Source organism: Thamnophis elegans, chromosome 1, assembly GCF_009769535.1.
Source record: "Thamnophis elegans isolate rThaEle1 chromosome 1, rThaEle1.pri, whole genome shotgun sequence".
Classification (NCBI taxonomy): Eukaryota; Metazoa; Chordata; class Lepidosauria; order Squamata; family Colubridae; genus Thamnophis; species Thamnophis elegans.
This window is the reverse complement of record NC_045541.1, coordinates 26,473,626-26,491,156: the sequence shown is the minus strand read 5'-3', so window position 1 is coordinate 26,491,156 and position 17,531 is coordinate 26,473,626. Positions and strand designations below refer to the sequence as shown.

The 17,531-nt window shown below is 39.8% G+C and overlaps 2 protein-coding genes across 3 annotated transcripts in view; both read left to right on the top strand.

The window, feature by feature from the left end:
- The first annotated feature begins 632 nt into the window (after positions 1–632).
- On the top strand, positions 633–4,477 carry SP5 (Sp5 transcription factor). The gene is made up of 2 exons (XM_032209778.1): positions 633–1,126; positions 1,878–4,477. The coding sequence occupies exons 1-2, from the start codon at positions 1,076–1,078 to the stop codon at positions 2,955–2,957; spliced, it is 1,131 nt and encodes a 376-aa protein (XP_032065669.1). The 5' UTR covers positions 633–1,075; the 3' UTR covers positions 2,958–4,477.
- Positions 4,478–10,921: 6,444 nt separating this feature from the next.
- The window catches only part of ERICH2 (glutamate rich 2), a 30,640-nt gene continuing 24,030 nt past the window's right edge, over positions 10,922–17,531 (top strand). The window contains exons 1-4 of one of the 2 annotated variants that reach the window (XM_032229888.1): positions 10,957–11,051; positions 11,140–11,188; positions 13,521–13,554; positions 16,096–16,132. In XM_032229888.1, coding sequence (XP_032085779.1) covers positions 10,984–11,051; positions 11,140–11,188; positions 13,521–13,554; positions 16,096–16,132 — 188 coding nt within the window. In that variant the 5' untranslated portion in view covers positions 10,957–10,983. Of the gene's footprint in view, positions 11,052–11,139; positions 11,189–13,520; positions 13,555–16,095; positions 16,133–17,531 lie in introns of both variants that reach the window. The other variant, XM_032229895.1, reaches the window with a different exon arrangement.

The following is a 17,531-nucleotide window of genomic DNA, read 5'->3' as shown; positions in this document are numbered from 1 at the left end:
TGACTTAGAGGGGCGTCTTTTGAATAGGTTTCATTTCGGAGTGTAAAGTAGAGAATCTTGCAATGGGCGGCTTTCGTGCTCTATAAAATGAGGGACCTGAAGGTCTTTGTCGCTATAAAATTTGGACATCACAATCTAAAGGGGTCACTTTCAAAGTATTAACTAAGTAAATTGCACCACGGTTGTTTTTTAATTTAAAAAAAAGCCCAATGGAACCTTAGATCAAATACGCCTTTCCTTTTGGTATTTACCGGGGGACATAATCATATATATTCTCTGGCTAGAGAAAAGTACATAGCAACTCAATTCAAACTTTTGTATTGGGTCCAGGTGTCCCTGCAGTGAACTTTTGGCAAGTTTATTTTTTAAAATGCAGCAACTAGAGCTACTGAGTCCCGTCCAAACAGACGGCCTAGAGCCAAATGTCCGTGAGATATAGCAAAAAGGCCTATTGTCTAAGACTCCGAGGCAAATTTTTAATCGCGATATACGTATTTCAGACTTAAGGAGAAGTGGGAAAGCAAGAAGAAAGCAAGTGGTTTGGGCAAGATACAATGTCTTGAACGTCGAGTGCGAGTCTCCAGGCGGTGAGAGTCCCTTTGATCAAGAAAATCCAATTATTTGTGTATATACATTTCCCACATAGTGATTACTTCATTAATTGTCCCGCCTTTATCTCCTCCCTTCCCATCCCCCCTAATAATCAGTTCTTTTATCCAGACCAACAAACACACCATAGGAGCTTTGTGGATTCAAAGGATTTGCTTTCGCTTCTGAAAGAGCCGCTATTCTTTGATGATTGGGCAGCGGCAAACTTCAAAGCCATAAATCTTCCTCCTGACTGGCTGGCGGCCCAGCAAAGTCCTTATCAAATTCTTGGAGGTGATCCTGGTGCAGTCAGACAGTCCGCGGAGATCGCGCTGAGCCCGGGCTGGCCGAGACGGGCAGAAGTCGGCGAGGGGGAGAAGAAATCGAGCGGAGGGCGAGGGAACCGGGCAGCTTTTTGGCTGCCTCTTGGCGACTTTATGTCGCGGCGGTGGCCCTCCGACCTCTTCTCCCTCCGGACGCGATAGCCATGGCCGCGGTGGCCGTCCTCCGGAACGACTCCCTGCAGGCGTTTCTTCAGGTTAGTCCCTAGTTGAAGACGGAGGGTAGAGTGCCGGGAGCCGCCTCCGTGACAATATTGGAATGTTCGGGCGACAAGATTGGCGGGAGGCCACAAAGCGGGAAACTGGCGAGCTGGTGGGTATTTAGGGAAGGGGGGGCAGCTCCCTAAGGGCCATCAGAAAAGTTACAGGGTTGATTTCGCATGTAAAATAGACATATTCTGAGCAAATCCCCTGATCCCTGGTCTTTTTTTTTCCTTTTAAAAAAAAACCACTTTTGAACCAGAAAAAAAGTTTTTCCCCGTCTCCTCTCACTGCAAGATTCTCTACCATCAAAGGCCCGTAACTGCATCTAAACCCCGCCCTCCCTTTCCAAAGCTATTGTCCCGAGCCGAACGGTCTCGGAGTCGTCGGAAGTCGTCCAGAGAGTACTTGGCAGGCGGGGAGGAGGCAGCTGGGTGAGAGGGTCTCCTCCAGTGGGGTTGGCGGGGAGGTTTCCAAGTTGGCACCGAGCTGAAGTGGGCGGGATGAGAGCGAGGCAGCATCGCGGGCTCTGCCGACTCCGGGCATCCCAAGCTGCGGTTCATTGTCTTCCGAGAAACGCCCCGCCCAGGTGCCGGCTCAGCAACTGGTACTTTAGCGCCTGGCGGTAAAACTTTTTGGAGATGCTGTCTGGTGGTATCCAGCAACGGGCGCTTGCTGCTAGGCGGAGAGGACGAGGCCCGGAGGGACAGGGATTAACCGCCTCTCTTTCTCCACCTTTTGCCGCAGGATCGGACCCCCAGCGCCTCTCCCGACTTGGCCAAGCACTCGCCTCTGGCTCTCCTGGCCGCCACCTGTAGCCGCATCGGGCAGCCTAGCGCGCCGGTCGCTCCTTCTGATTTCCTGCAGGTCTCCTACGAGGCCAACTTGGGCTCCCCGTCCAGGATCTTCCACCCGTGGAGCAGCGACATGCCGGCCCACTCACCGGGCGGACTGCCTCCCCCGCCGCCGAGCCTCGGGCTCACCCCGCAGCCGGCTTTCGCGGCCGGCCACGAGCTGCCGCTGACGCCCCCCGCGGATCCGTCGTACCCTTATGAGTTCTCGCCGGTCAAGATGCTCCCGGCCTCCATGGGCGCCCTCTCCTCCGCCTGCCCGCCGCCGGCGTACGTGCCCTACGCAGCCCAGGCGGCCCTCCCGCCGGGTTACTCCAACCTGATGCCCCCGCCGCCCGCCCCTCAGTCCTGCCGGCAGCTCTCGCCGGGGCCCGAGGACCTCCCTTGGTGGAGCATCCAACAGGCGGCGCCAGGGCCGGGCACTTGCGCGCATCGCTTCGCCGGCGGGTTGCAGCGCGGGCTGGTCTTGGCGCCCTCGGAGCTGGCGCAGTACCAGTCGCAGCTGGCCGCCCTGCTGCACCCCAAAGCGCCCCTGGCGGCCACGGCCAGGAGGTGCCGCCGCTGCCGCTGCCCCAACTGCCAGGTGGCGGCGGGCAACGGGCCCGACGCCACCGCCGAGCCTGGGAAAAAGAAGCAGCACGTGTGCCACGTCCCGGGCTGCGGGAAGGTCTACGGCAAGACGTCGCACCTCAAGGCGCACCTGCGCTGGCACACGGGCGACCGGCCCTTCGTCTGCAACTGGCTCTTCTGCGGCAAGAGCTTCACGCGCTCCGACGAGCTCCAGCGGCACCTGCGGACTCACACCGGCGAGAAGCGCTTCGGGTGCGCCGAGTGCGGCAAGCGCTTCATGCGCAGCGACCACCTGGCCAAGCACGTCAAAACGCACCAGAACAAGAGGCTCAAGGCCGGCCTCGGCCTTCCCGGGGTCGACGGACGCGCTTGCGCAATCAAGCGAGAGGAGTCGCGGGACTTGTGACCTGTTGCGGGGTGGGTTGTGCTGAGGCGCTTTTCCTCAGCCGCCCCCTTGCAGGCTTCGGAGCGGCTCGCTTCTCTTTCTGAGAAAATTTCCACTTCAGCCCCATACAGATCTGCACATTTCGGGAACAAGTGGGAGAGGTCCTTGTTTGGAGACCATTACAGAGGAGCTATGACACGCACAGCACACACACGGAAAATTTCCAACGTCCAGCACCTTAGATGATTGCTTGTCAGATAGATTTCCTTTAAGAAGCAATTGAAAAATCATTGGTCAGGAGACTTAAGGGATTGGTGGTTTCCCTTGGATTCCAATCTCAGCCCTGGGGAACTAAAATTGCCACCCTCCCACAGTCCTCGTTTTGTGTGATTTGAGGTGCAGCCATGAAACCCATCTGTGGATTTGGAACTGCTCTGTGGATCTGAAATTAGCCTTCTGTGAAGAGGTTTTTTCCCTTTGGGCCTCCCCCCCTTCCCCCGCCCTCCGACTTTTTTGAACTCCATATTAAAGCTATCCTGGAATCTCATCTTCCATCCAGCTCCCCACCAAAGGATTATGGCTTCTTTGACAATTGCTTGTGGCCAGAAGATTGTGGTCCCACCTTCCACCACATTTGGAAACATCTGGCCATAATGGACTAGAACGCTTTAAAAAAAGAAAGAAAGAAAGAAAGAAAGAGCAACATTAGCCTGGTGTCTTGGTATAATTTTGTGCTTAGGTGGGGAGAGATCGGCCCTTTGTATACAGTTTATTTAAAGCTTTGGATAAAATCTTTCCCCCTTCCTTCCCTCCTTATTTTTATACTTGACTCCCTTATGGGGACTACACCATGAGAAGTTTGAAGTGACACACAGTGCATGCTAAAACAAATGCATCAAACCTGGGGTCATATTGGGAAGATCCCACTGAGCTGATTTTGTCTGGTTGTTTGTTTCTTCTGAAACTTTTAGAACATATACCACTAACCCATTTTAAGTGTTTGTTTCACCTCAACAAATGCCCCTTTTAGATGGAGAGCACCTTAGTATGAGGTCCAACCTGCAGCCCATATTATTAAAACTCAGCATTGTAAAGATCACCTATATTTTCCTTGTGGAATATATTGTAATGGTATCAAATGTGTGACTTTTTAATTGCTTTAGCTATTATTTTTTAAAACAATTGCTGATATACCCTGTTTGCACCCCAGCTGAAAACTGCAAAGTGCAAGGAGCTTGATCCAAAATGAGAAACAGAAATCAACTACTGTATAATTATATTGAAGGAATTTATGTTTAGTGGTGTTAAAGTCAGCAAGGCTTATTTCTGTGTAATAACAACCACCAGCCAAAGTTAAAATAGTTTTTTGTTTGATTTCCATTGTCTTCATTGGGCTTAAAAGTTGCAAGATCATGCTTAATGTTGAAAAAGCAGCATACAGTATGACTTTTAAGAAGAAATATATGGCAGTACATATTTTTTGCCATTTTTGTTCAGTCTTCTGCACTGCTAAAATTGTTTCACATTTTAGAAGATTTCAAGATGAAAATCAAGAAAATCAACTTTGAAGTTTCTTTTTAATTTCCAGATGTCAGAATAAGGCTGCAATTTTGTACCATGTGCGCATAACTTGGGAGTGAGATCTTCTAAGTGCTTCTAACGAACATAAAAAATGTCCAACTTTTTCTGAGCCACAGATTTTATTTCCATATTATATAAACATTTATCAAAGCAGTGACAGCCCCTAAGTGTTCGTCTTGTAAAGCCTGCAAACTTTCAGATCTCAATATTGTAAATTTGTAATATAAATATAATAAAAAAGGAAAATTCCATATTCTTTGAAAAATAATTTGTCAACTACATCTTAATAAAGATTTTGCTACAAAAACTAACATGCATTCTCATTTAAAGTACACAACAAAATTCCAGTTGGAGCTTTTTAAATAAAGTTCAAGTTTGTGTTCCCAGTTTTCTACTCTGTAATGTAGATTTGAAAGTAATTGTGGATGCCAGCATCTCTGTGAACTGCTCTAGGACTATGGTACTAGTAGAAATATCCATCTGAAGTATAATTGTTTTGTTGCTTTTGCAATTTTATTATTGTTTTAATGCAAACATTTGGCAAATCATATAAGCAGCAGGATGAATTTGTTTTTAAGGTACTGCATTGGGTTAAGCAATTTAAAAGGGAAAATTGCCAAAGCTCATCTGCGAAGTTGCTATTTATACTAACTGCGCAGTCTAGAAGATCCATGGAGTAGTTTAGTATCGAAGGGAGTAATATCACTAAAACTTGTTCCATATAGCCTGCAGAAAAATGTAATTAGTTTTAAATTCGGAAGGGCAACCTGTTTTAAAATAGATTATTTGGGATTATTTTGCAATATAGCCTTCTAATAAAATATGTTTAACTTTAAAACAAATGCTTTCTAATCTATGACACAATATTTTTTCAGTGTTTACATCTTTCTTCTGAGATGAATGTGAACATTAGATATTAAGAGTGAAATTATGGTGCCAGTTACAGTGTAGTGTCAAAAGAGTTTATTTTCAAATAGATGGGAATATTAGGAGTTTAGGGTTGTATTTTAAATGCAGAATTGATTGAATTAAAGTATGTATGGTAAATTATAATTAAATATTAATTCATTTAGTCTTGTTCCAGTACTGGCAATTTATATCATTTCGTTAGTAGCGCTGTGCTTTAGTACATTATGTATAATTGTTGCAGTTTTACCAGTACATCTTGCAATTCAATTTTATATATGCTTACTTACAAGTAAATTTTGTTACTGTATTTTTAGTGAACTTAAGAATTACAGTCCTAAAGAAATAATATACAGTGGTCGCTGTTATTTTTAGAATATTTCTGATTTTTTACAATATATAATAATTGTTATCCTTTTCAATCTAATAAGGTAGGTTGATTGTATTTTTATTTGAAGAACATATTATTTTTTAAATATATAAAAAGTATAATCCTTTTAATATATTCTAAATAGGATACTTCTTTATGTTTATCTTTTATGAGATACATACTGGATCCTATATTTTCCCTAAATGGATGTCTCCCATAAGTATTAGCTAGCATGTTCATGCAACTTGATAATGGTCGTTTCTGGAGAAAATTATATTGTGCAAAGCAGTGTTACAGAATAAGTGTCTTTGCACATAGGACTTGCTTTTAAGAAGCCACTGCTCTGCACTATAAATTATTTCTCCTATGTAACTGGGTAAGACCATATGTTACACATATGACACATAAATCAATTAAAATCAACTGTCAAACTGATTAGATTCGGAATGTTTAAAGCAAATAGTTCAGTTGTATATTTAAATGAATGGCTGTAACTCTTTGTGTAGGATAGTCAAATCAGCGATCCCCAACCATTCTGGGATAGCGGCCCAATGCGAGGGGAGGAAGAGGGGATGGTTTCATGCAAGTGGGGCTATGAGTGCAAGTGCCTTCTGCTCACATGAGTGAGGCTACATGCATGAGCACTTGCCGCTTAAACAAGTGGGGTTTCACATGCATGCATGCTCACCCACCACTTCTGCAGCGCAGTTCAAAATGAGTTGCATCCCAGTAGTGGGACCGCTGATTTAAATTTCATAATATAAATTCCCCAACTTTTGCAAAGTCTTTTTACTCAGAAAGTCAGTCATTCTGAGCCAATTGTAATTGTCGAACTGCATGTCTATATCTTTCAGACTCTCCTAAATTGGATCTGTTAATTCATCATGCATTTTGTTATAGCATTCTCTAGCAGCTTGCGTTCATATTTTAAATAAGAAAATAGATTATTATTTATTTGATAAATTGATTACAAATCATGTGTTTAATGTACATATATGCCTCTTCCTCCTCCAATGCTAGAGAGCTCACAGTAAAACAAAAACATACAAGGCATTGTACATTAAAATATGTTCAAACACCAAAAAACATTATGTTGCCTTTGAACTAAATATAGTAATACTTAGCCATTGTCTTGCTTCAGTTATATTGTATTTATACTCCAAAGTCCTGTTGGAAATGGTCTTAACTACTTTTCAACATGATAATAGCAAATCACCCATCCTAATCTCAACTAATTTAATTTTCTCCTTCGCATGCCATGATGTGATTATAATGGATCCAGAGTCCAGAACTTGGTTATACATTCTCTAAAGCTGCAGATCTATATCCTCCTAAAGTTAATGGTGACTAACTCTCATCAAATGTGATGCATTAATTGGATAAAATTAACATAAAATATGTGAGCTGGGCAAATTATGAAGAATCCGAATCCAATCCACCCTAATCTTCCCTCCCCTTGCTTATGAGCAATGGCTTTTCCTAGCTTGGTGTCCTCCAGCTGGATCTGAGTGACAACTGCTAGAATTTCCAATCGACATGGCCAATTGGTGGGAATTCTGGAAGCCATATCTGGATGCCATTGAGTTGTGGAAATGTGCTGTGCAGTGTGTACTATGAAAGCATTAACACAGGGATATATTTTAATTCTAATAATTAATTAAAATTAATCAGAGATGGCATGTGAAGAAGCCCTTCCATTTTCAGGATTCCATCACATTCCTAGGATATCTCTGTTTTTGCCAAACACACAATTGGACACCATAGTTGTGAATACTTTTATTTCAGCAACAGTATTGGTCTGCAGAAGTACAGCTAGGATGTAACCAATGGGTGGTTTTTACTAAACCTGGACTTGTCTCATATTTTAAAGATAAGATTAAACTGCAAGTATATTTGCTGCTGATTTTGATTCATTGATACCCAACTTACGGTAGTCTTACTTCACTCTGGTCTGGATGTAAATGTACATCCAACTGGGAATGCTGCAGAGGAACAGTTGCAATACTTCCTGCTCAATCTAATGCTCCTTCTCAGAAATAAGGCGTCTTATTTCTTTAGGGAAAGCAGGCCTAGATGTTTCTTCCCTTCTAAATGTACACAAGGAAAGTACTTAAGGGAAAGTACTTTCCTTGTGTACAAGGGAAAGAGGTGGTTCCTACATGTTCAATCTTTGATGATTGTTTTATAACTTATTTTATTTGGGAAGGCTGCACTAGGAAATTAAGTCATATTCTGAAATGTTTGACAGTCTTGAATGCTTACGTGTGATATAAGATGAAGGGGGCACTGTAATGTAAATAATCTAAAAGCTTTAGACATAAAGATAACATATTTTCCATTGTGTGCCAGTAATTCATTTTTTACGTATTACATCATAGGGGAATTGAGCTTTATTTTTTTAGGTTATTTTATGGAGTGATGTTAGCGTGTTTATATTCTCCCTCTTGAGGGTTTAGTAGTAATTCATCTGTCATTTTGTCAAAGCACCATTTCCATTCATCTCTTGAAATGTTCTGTGCTGCATATTTTGTATTTTTTTACAATCAACCCATCATATTCTTCTGAGTAAAATTGTTGCAAGCAGGCAATTGCTTTCAGATTTCCATCAGCGATGGAAATCTTGGTTTAAAATATTTCTTTGCTTAAGAACAAAAGATGGATTTCGTATGTTATATTTCCTACATTGGATTGCATTGTTAGCAGTATCTATGTATAGATGCCTATATTTTGAACTGGAAAGCTGCCTGTGAGTAAGCAAATTAATACAGCAGTTGCAAACCTCTGCCTAAATTAAATTAGTCTAAGATGTTAATACAGAAGCTGTTAAATATTATGCATATACAGTGGGTAATAATCCAGTCATGATCTATTGTGCATAGGTTTAAAGATTTTGACTTGCTCTACAAATTTGAGTAGGAATTAATTAGGCTGTTTTCTTCAATAAGTATTCTTTTCTGAATTACTAACTTTTGGCCGTCATGTTGTTAAAAAACTACTTCTGTTTGGACCAAGAGACTTTCCATTTTTTTTCTTCCCAGTACACCTATACCCATCATCCAAGCTGCTTCAGAAAGATTTGGAGTATATTTGAAGAATGATATGCTGGTTGAACACCAGGTCCCTGTTTGCAGTATGGCCTCATTTTTCCTGATTGTATTAGTTTGTAATAGTATGAAAGACTTGCAGTAATAATTTCCTTGCATGGGATCAGATAGCAAGAAAGTGTAGAGAAGATATTTTCATGCATATAATTTAACCATTGCCATGCTGAGAGTAGTATTGGACACAGTTTTTGTATCTGTTATTAATGTAAGATGCTGTAAGATGCTCTAGTGAAAAAGTAGATTTGTGGTCTGTTATTGAATTCTCCCATGAAAAAAATCCCAAATTCAATGATATTTTTGAAACATCGAAAAAATTCCCTTTAAAGAATAAGGCTTAAGTAGTTTCTTTCACATTTGATTCAAATGGATGATGTCAACTATGTCAGCGTATAGTACCTAAATTTGAATAAATGAAACCTGAAATAGTTGTCAGGGTCATGTAGATCATATAAACATTGACCCCTATAAAACATGGATTAGTAGGGAGATTACACACTTTGCAACATCCTGCAGTAAAAGGAGATAGAAAAGAAGAAAAAAGCAGTGTTCAATCCAAGATCAGGAAGCTGGCTTTGGAGAAGAATACAACTAATTTTGGTATAATCACTTATGAAGCAAAAAGAAGTCCTGAAATAAAGTTTTCCAAGGCACAGGATGTGACCAATGTTGTGATGTATAGTCTGGCTATAAGTGGCTAAATTCACAATCTCCATTTTATTAAGGTGTGATGTGTGTGTGTGTTTTGTGTGTGTGTGTACTCATTTTATGACTTTCTTGCCAGAGTTGTTAAATTGCAGTTGTGAAGTTAGTAACACAGTTGTTAAATGAATCTGGCTTCCCCATTGATTTTACTTGTCAGAAGGTAACAAAAGGTCCTAAATGTGGAAAAATGGTCATAGGTCGCTTTTTTCACTAAATGAATGGCTGTATCTCAAGGACAACCTGTATCTCAAATAAACAATTGTGGGATTCCTGCAGGGGACCATAATACCCAATTTGCCTGGTTAAGGCAGCAGGCTAGAAACCAAGAGGGTGAGTTTTAATCCCATTTTAGGTACAAAGCCAGCTGGGTAACCTTGGCCAGTCATTCTTTTAAAAAAAATATTTTAATTCAAACATTATCTTCCATTAAACAATGTGTCATCTGGGTACATATATTTTGTGCAAATATTTTATACATTAACATTTACAAATTTGCAGCCATATTTATTATTGTATCTATTCTTAACTTAATACTAATATATACCATACCTAATACTGTAACAAACCTCTTCTTATTTAACTTTGTTAAAACCTTTTCTCTATTTCACTCTGCTTTTTTCCACTTTTCATATATATTCTCTAACCATTGATAAAATAATTCCCATGTTATAATAATCAGATTGTTCCTTCTCTGTAATTTCAAGTGTTAACCTTTTCATTTCTTCACATTCTAATATTTTCCTAATCACATTCTCATCCATAGGGATATCTTCATTTTTCCAATTTTGTGCAAATACAATCCTAGCTGCAGTTTGGCCAGTCATTCTGTCTTAGTCCTTGTAAGCAGGCAAGGGAAACCCTGGGGAAAAAATTTCCCAAGAAAACTGTAGGGACTTGTCCCGGCACTCTCTGAGAATCAGACCCGGTTGAATGGGAAAAACAAATCAAACAAAAAAGCTTAACCCAGTCATTTGCAGTTCGTCGCTTGCATCATAACATATTTTAAAACCTATTCGTTTTTGTTTATCTAATAAATAGCCCAATCAAACTGTTTTGCCTGTTACTTTAATACAGATCCAGGGCATGACAGCTGTTCCATCCATTTTTTTTAATTTATTTAAAAACCGCTCCGACGGTTAATTTCTAAATAGCTCTAAATTTTCTCGCCCGCACGAAAACTTGTATATATTCCCGTCTCCTTTCGAGTCTTCTCCGAGCGCGCGCAGCAAGGACGGAGGAGGAGGAGGAGGAGGAAGGAACGTTTCCGTCTCAGCTCGGTGTTCCCCGTCGACCTCCTTTTGCGGTAGGCTCGCAGAGGGCCCGGAGCGTGCTGTTGCTATGGCAATGCGGTGGCCGCCCGAGTCCGGCCGAAGCTCTCGGCATTATGCAGGGAGCAGCAACTCCGGAGTTCACCGTCTTGCCTCGCGGGCAGCCAAGTCACACCCTTAATAGGTAGCTCTAAAATACTTTTCCGAGCAAGGTCGACGAACACGTGTGAACGAGCAGACCCTAACCCTCCTTCCCTTCTTTTCCAATCCAGGTTAAATGTTCTTGTGGGGCAAGGAATCCCTAGGCCAGGGGCTTCTAAGGTAGGAAACTCTACCTTCTCCTCCTCCTCCTCCTTTTCTTTCCCCTCCTCCTCCTCCTCTTCTTCCTCCTCCTCCTTCTCCTTCTCTTCTTCCTCTTCCTCCTCCTTTTCCTTCTCCTCCTCCTTTTCCTTTTCCTCTTCCTCCTTTTCCTTTTCTTCCTCCTCCTCCTCCTTTTCCTTTTCTTTCTCCTCCTCCTCCCCTCCTCCTCTTCCTCATCCTCCTTTTCCTTCTCCTCCTTTTCCTTTTCCTCTTACTCCTTTTCCTCCTCCTCTTCCTCCTCCTTTTCTTTCTCCTTTTCCTTTTCCTTCTCCTCCTGTTCTTCCTCTTCCTCCTCCTTTCCCTTCTCCCTCTCCTCCTCCTCCTTCATTTTGCACCTTTGGCCATTCTTGACCTTTCAAGTCACAAAAGCTCTGGACATCCACAAGGCTTAATGGGGGGGAGGCCATACAATGTCTTATTCCAAAAAGAGTGCAGGTATGTCTAAAGTTTAGAGAAAAAAAGTCCTGCATAGGGAAGATTAGGAACCATATTTTATAGTGGCTAAAACGTCTAGGTGGAGTTGTTAATAAAATCAGTTAAAAAGTGAGGCTGATAGAAGAAACAATAGTATCAAAGGGATGTGTGTTTTAGCATGTGAAACTGAGAAACAGAAATAGGAATTAATTACCTTTTTACCCCTGTGTACTATTTATAATCAATATGTTGGAAATATTAAAGTTTTAATCGGCTTTCATTGTATGTTTAGAGATTTTCTGTTAATGTAAAATCACAGATACAAACCAGTCCTCCTGCCCCATCAAAGCAACAATACCAAGCATTGATGCACTGATTTTTTTAAAAAATAATTTATATCATTTTATAGTATTCTGGGAAAGATTTACATGCAAGAATTGCTGGGGGGGAGGGGCACATGAGTGTTGTCAAGCATTGGTCAGATCTACAAAGCACTCAGATTGTTTTATTCCCATTTGAAATCAAGCCAGATCTGCTAAATGCAGTTTACTGGATTAAATGAATTTCAGATCATGAATACAATGATTTGCAGGAATTCTGGTGTTCTGCAGAGATAGCAGCAGTTGCACATTTGATACATAATTATACACAAAATTATATTTCTGTAAATCTGATTATCTAGTCCCAAGAGATGAAGGTTATAACTAGTCTATGGGTAATTAATATAACAATTACGTAGAGAAGGTCATACAATAACTATTAATGGGAATGTTTCAACTTTGAATGCAAGGTTGGAGGGTGACTTGCTGAAGAATATCCTCAGCACATTGGAGTAGTGTGATAGTAAGTTGATTCTAGAATGATCTTTTGTACCCTTTAATTCTGGAGATCCTGTATTCATTAAAATGGTTTCTTTGCTGCTTCTATTTCTATACTAATTCAGTTGGCATATTTTGTGTCATAATAATTAAAGCTAGATTAAAGCTGCATAATTTATGTTTACAAACTACGAATCACAATGCAGTATCCAAAAATAAGTTAGAGCAAATTGAGTTACTTCCTTACATCCTAATTACTTGGCTTAGTAAGGTTTTCACAACATTTGTAAAATCAATAATTGTTTAGGGATTTTCTATTGGCCTACTTAAAGTTTACAGAGCACAATAAAGCAATGTTAATCCCAGTCTTCCCATTTGATTACATGACATTAGTCTCATTCCAGTTTAGGTTATCAACAATAATGCTGATTAACAATAATAATCTGTTTACTATACTTAGTTCATTTGAATTACATTACTAAAAATGTAGCCTTTTGTTTTATGAAATTTGAAAAGACAACATATGTTCCATGGACATACAGTGTAAAAGAAGGTAGATAGAAGAGAGACTTTGCAGGCTTGAAAAGAGTAAGAGCTGAGGTTTTTTTTTTTACAAATGTTGAACTTATTACAATATACTTGCATAAATTTAGTGCCAGAGCTTATAATGATTACTATGAATAGGAATATTAAGTAATATTTTGAATCTGTGTAAGATGACTAGTTTTACATATATGTATTTTATTTATTAGCATTTAAAGTATAAAAATATATTTAATAAAAGTAAATATATTCAGTATTAATGGAACAATATTAACATCAAGAAGAAGAAAGTTGTAGTAGAATGAGATAATGGTATTAGATTGGTAGTAGATGATGGTAGTAGAAAGAAATGATAGTAGTAATGGAATAGGACTCTGTATCCCCTTCTTTTGAATATTGTCAAGAGATTGTAGCAACAATCCATGGGTACAGATCAGGTTTCCTAAATTATACACCTATGAAACTTATTTTAAAAAATGACGCAGAAATATTTGGATTTTTCTTCTATACTCATTCAGGTTTCTGGAATGATGGAAGTGATCGCTCCTGAAGGTATTTATTTAAAACATTAATTAACATTTTGCATTGTTAGATTTTCTTGGATGTCTTTACATTTTAGATTCCATATCAAAAATATAAATGCTCCTTAAATTCAATCCCATTCTGAAGAATATGTTCCTTGAACCAAGACATTGTTAGTTCTGAGTAAGCTTGCATAAAATTGTAGTGTAAGAAAAATTATTGACAGATGTGCAACCTTGTTAACCTGTAAATTGTAAAGTTGACATTTTTGTCTCTCTACAGTAGTGCTGTTCAGAGCAAACATGTGGAAAGCAAATGTCTAATTCTCTTCCTCCTCCTTCTCTTAGACATGAGCCTCATATCCTGTGTTGTGGCTTAAATCACAGAGACCTCCTAAATTTCTCCATCCAAAAATGGAATATAGCCAATATTGTATATGCAGTTTCCCAACTTTTATGTATCAGGATGATGTTAAATGTTTCATAATAGAAATTGTGAGAAAAAATTATACTTTTTGGGTTTCTAAAGTAGATGCTGATATGAATGTATTGCTTAAAGTCCCCCAAGCAAAAAATTAAGAAAAGATTTGGGATTAGGATATTGGTCATATGCAAGCTGCCTCACACAGTACTGTATATTAATCCCACATTTCAGAAAAGATGGAATGACTTTTAACTACTGCATAACAGATGTTTATTTCCAAAAAATGAAGGACAACCATAATTATTCGCTTGTTTCTTCTTTCTAGCACTGTGTGTCTCAAACTTTCTGTGCTCATGGATCATTAAACATTTCTCATCAACATCATATATTGTCACTTGTGTGCTTCAATATATCAGTTGTCAGCCATGACTTTTGTGAACCAGTTGACTGGTATTGAATGCAGGGAAGGTGGGGCTGAGGCAGGACTTGGCTTGGATCCAGCTACCTGACCTTCAATGAATATGGGGAAGTGGGAGCACAGAGGGCAGCAGACTCTGGCCAGCTGATTAGCAGGAAAGGTAGGGAGCAGGCTGTTATAGAGGAAGGATTTAGTGTCTGACCAGTAAGCCAGCAATGAATGTACTGAGGCAGAGATTTAGGGCACTGAATGGGTGTGGTCTGATGGGGCACAAACCCAGTGCCTGGGAGAACTTTAAACAGACTCTGGCCAATGAACATTGAAAGGCTGTGACAAAGTATCTGCCAATCTGTGGTCCATAGACAACAGTTTATAAATTACTACATTGGAAGCTTTAGGACAGGGGTGTCAAACTCGTGGTGTTACGGTAGCATCACATGACATATTGGTACTTTTTCCCCCTTTACTAAACTGGGTGTGGGTATGGCCAGCATGTGATCCATCTGTCCCACGTGCTGTGAGTTTGATAGCTCTGCTTTAGGAGATTCCTGGTACAATTAAATAGAATTTACATACATAATAAAACTTAATGGGCATGCTTGGAGATGTCATAGTGCTATTTACGACTATAATTTGTTACAAATATGACTCAAATATCAACCCCATTCCACACACAGCCTTTTTTTCCTGGATTTTTTTAATCAAGTTATTGTCATGAAGAGATACTGAAAATTCAAAACCTTACATACTGCAAGAAAGGTTTTGTCTCTATACGGATTGCTTTTCCTAATAATTGGCATGCCTGATTTTTTTTTCTTTTTAAAGTGATTTAGAGACTCAGGTGTGAGTTTTTCTTCACTGTATCCAAGAAATGCCAGGCATTGGATTTGAAATCTTCTTGCATACAGAGCAGGTTGTGCTCCATCAGGGCAGCAGTACAAAAGTCAAGAATGATGACAGTAATAGTGTGATTGAGAACTTTTTTGATCCCATAAGTCCCTGCATTAGAATATTGAGAGGACATTTTTTTTCTAATTAAAATGATGGTGTTGGTGATAACAGTATTTTCTTAATATCTGTTGCTTTCACTCCAAGCGAAAAACCATTTGTTTGATAAAAGCCCATTTTGCTAACTTTTTGCACAAAAAAATAACGAGAGGGTCATATATCAAAATATTAAATATTCTCAACCTTTAACAGGAGTGTGTGTATGTGTGTTTAGTCTTAAATATTTACATATATTAATATACATTTAAATTGATAAAATATGTGATTTTATAAATAAACTATTTCATATTTTCACTTACTCTTCAACATTAGTAATGTTGTCAGATATGCTTATTTTTATTTCTATTTTTTCTTTAAATTTATCAGTATAGCTTAAGACTTTATCTGAGCTGTAAAAATCTAAATCTTCAGATTGGTGCAGAAAAAAGAAAATTCTAATTATTTCTTGCTATCTTGTGGTCATTCTAATTTTTATTCTCCTGATCTGGTAGCCCTAGCATACCTATCTAGTTCCCAAATATTTCCAAGTCATTACCTTTATTTTGCATGAATCAATTCATCCAATTAGATTTATTACATGATTACTATTTTTTAAAGTTTTATTTTATATAAAGTATATCTTGAAAACTTCTTTTATTGTATATTATTGACCTTCTTTATACACTAAAGCAGATGAGGTTTGAAGGCATTGATACATGATATTTTTCTGTTTTTTTTTACAGATGGGTTTATCTTAGAAACTTGTTTGCCTTTGACAAGGTAAGGAATTAAAAAAATGCTACAGTTTAAGCATTCTGAGAATGGAAGATCTTTTGGTCTCAGGTTTCTCTTCCTGATAAAATAGTAACAATTTTTATCAATTAATCCCTTTTTGGAATTAAATTTGACCAAATAAATGGGGCTTAAATGAAAAAAATAGCTGTAGACTAAGAACCTAACTGTACATTGCACACAGATGGTTCAACAGCTTTTTTTCACTTCCTTCCACAAAACTCTTCAAAGGGAAATGCAACTTTGGTAAAGAAACTGGAGGAAGTGCTTCATCACCTCCCACTTTCTATTTTCATTTGATTTCGCTGTCCCAAAGCTGTTTTTCTTAAAAAATAAGGAAGCAGAAAGTATCTGTTTTAGATATGGGAAAAGTTCACAGATAGAACAATGGCTTATGAGGCCAATTCAAATATTGTAAACAGTTGCATGTTTCTGAATTCTATGGAAATTTCTTCTCATCCTGGGGAAAGGAGGAGCCGGTTCAAATTAATTACTGGCAATTTTATGGACACTCCTAAAATTGGCAATGAGACCAATACAGTACCACACATTCAAATTTAACTGAGTAGACGCTATAATAAATTTAAAATGCATATAAAATTATCCATTTGGCGCTTAGAATGCTATGTAATTTTAGAACGTATATACTCGTAGTTACTATACATTTTTTCCATTTGTATGGGAAAAATAGGTTCTGTGGTATTTAAGAGAGGAAGCAGGGGAATAGGGTTTTTTTTTACATTAACAGAGCTAAATATAATGGTATAAACACAATGGGAACGGAGCATGTTAAATATTGGGGTAATAGCCAGCAGGGGGAGATAATGATTGAATGCTACAACCTAGGGCAGTGATGGTTAACCTAAAATGCAAGGGTGCGCACGCAATCGGCCATGCATAAGCCTGTACCCATAATGCAAAGTGCCCCCACATAAGCATGCACACACAACTCCCCTCCACTCCGCCCCCACACTTGCCGCACTCCTTGACTTCAAGCTGAGCTTGGTATTTGCTCCGGGGAGGCCGGGGAAGACTGTTTTCGCCCTCCCCAGGCTCCAGGAAAGCCTCCAGATAGTTTCCGAACTTCTAGTTGGCTCTTTGAGCCCGTTTTTCGCCCTCCCCAGGCTCCAGAGGCCTTCCTAAAGCCTGGAGAGGGAGAAAACAGCCTCCCCCAGCCCTCGAGAAGGCTGAAAATCAGCTGGCTGGTTCATGCATGTGCACTAGAGCTGACTCGTGTGCCGGCACATATGGCTCCGTGTGCCACCTATGGCACACGTGCCATAGGTTTAACATCACAGATCTAGGGTATTGCAAAGAAAACAGGCTACGGTTTGGCCTCCCTATTTTTTTTCAGGCTGGAGTCTTAACTAAAGGAATCCATGTGATT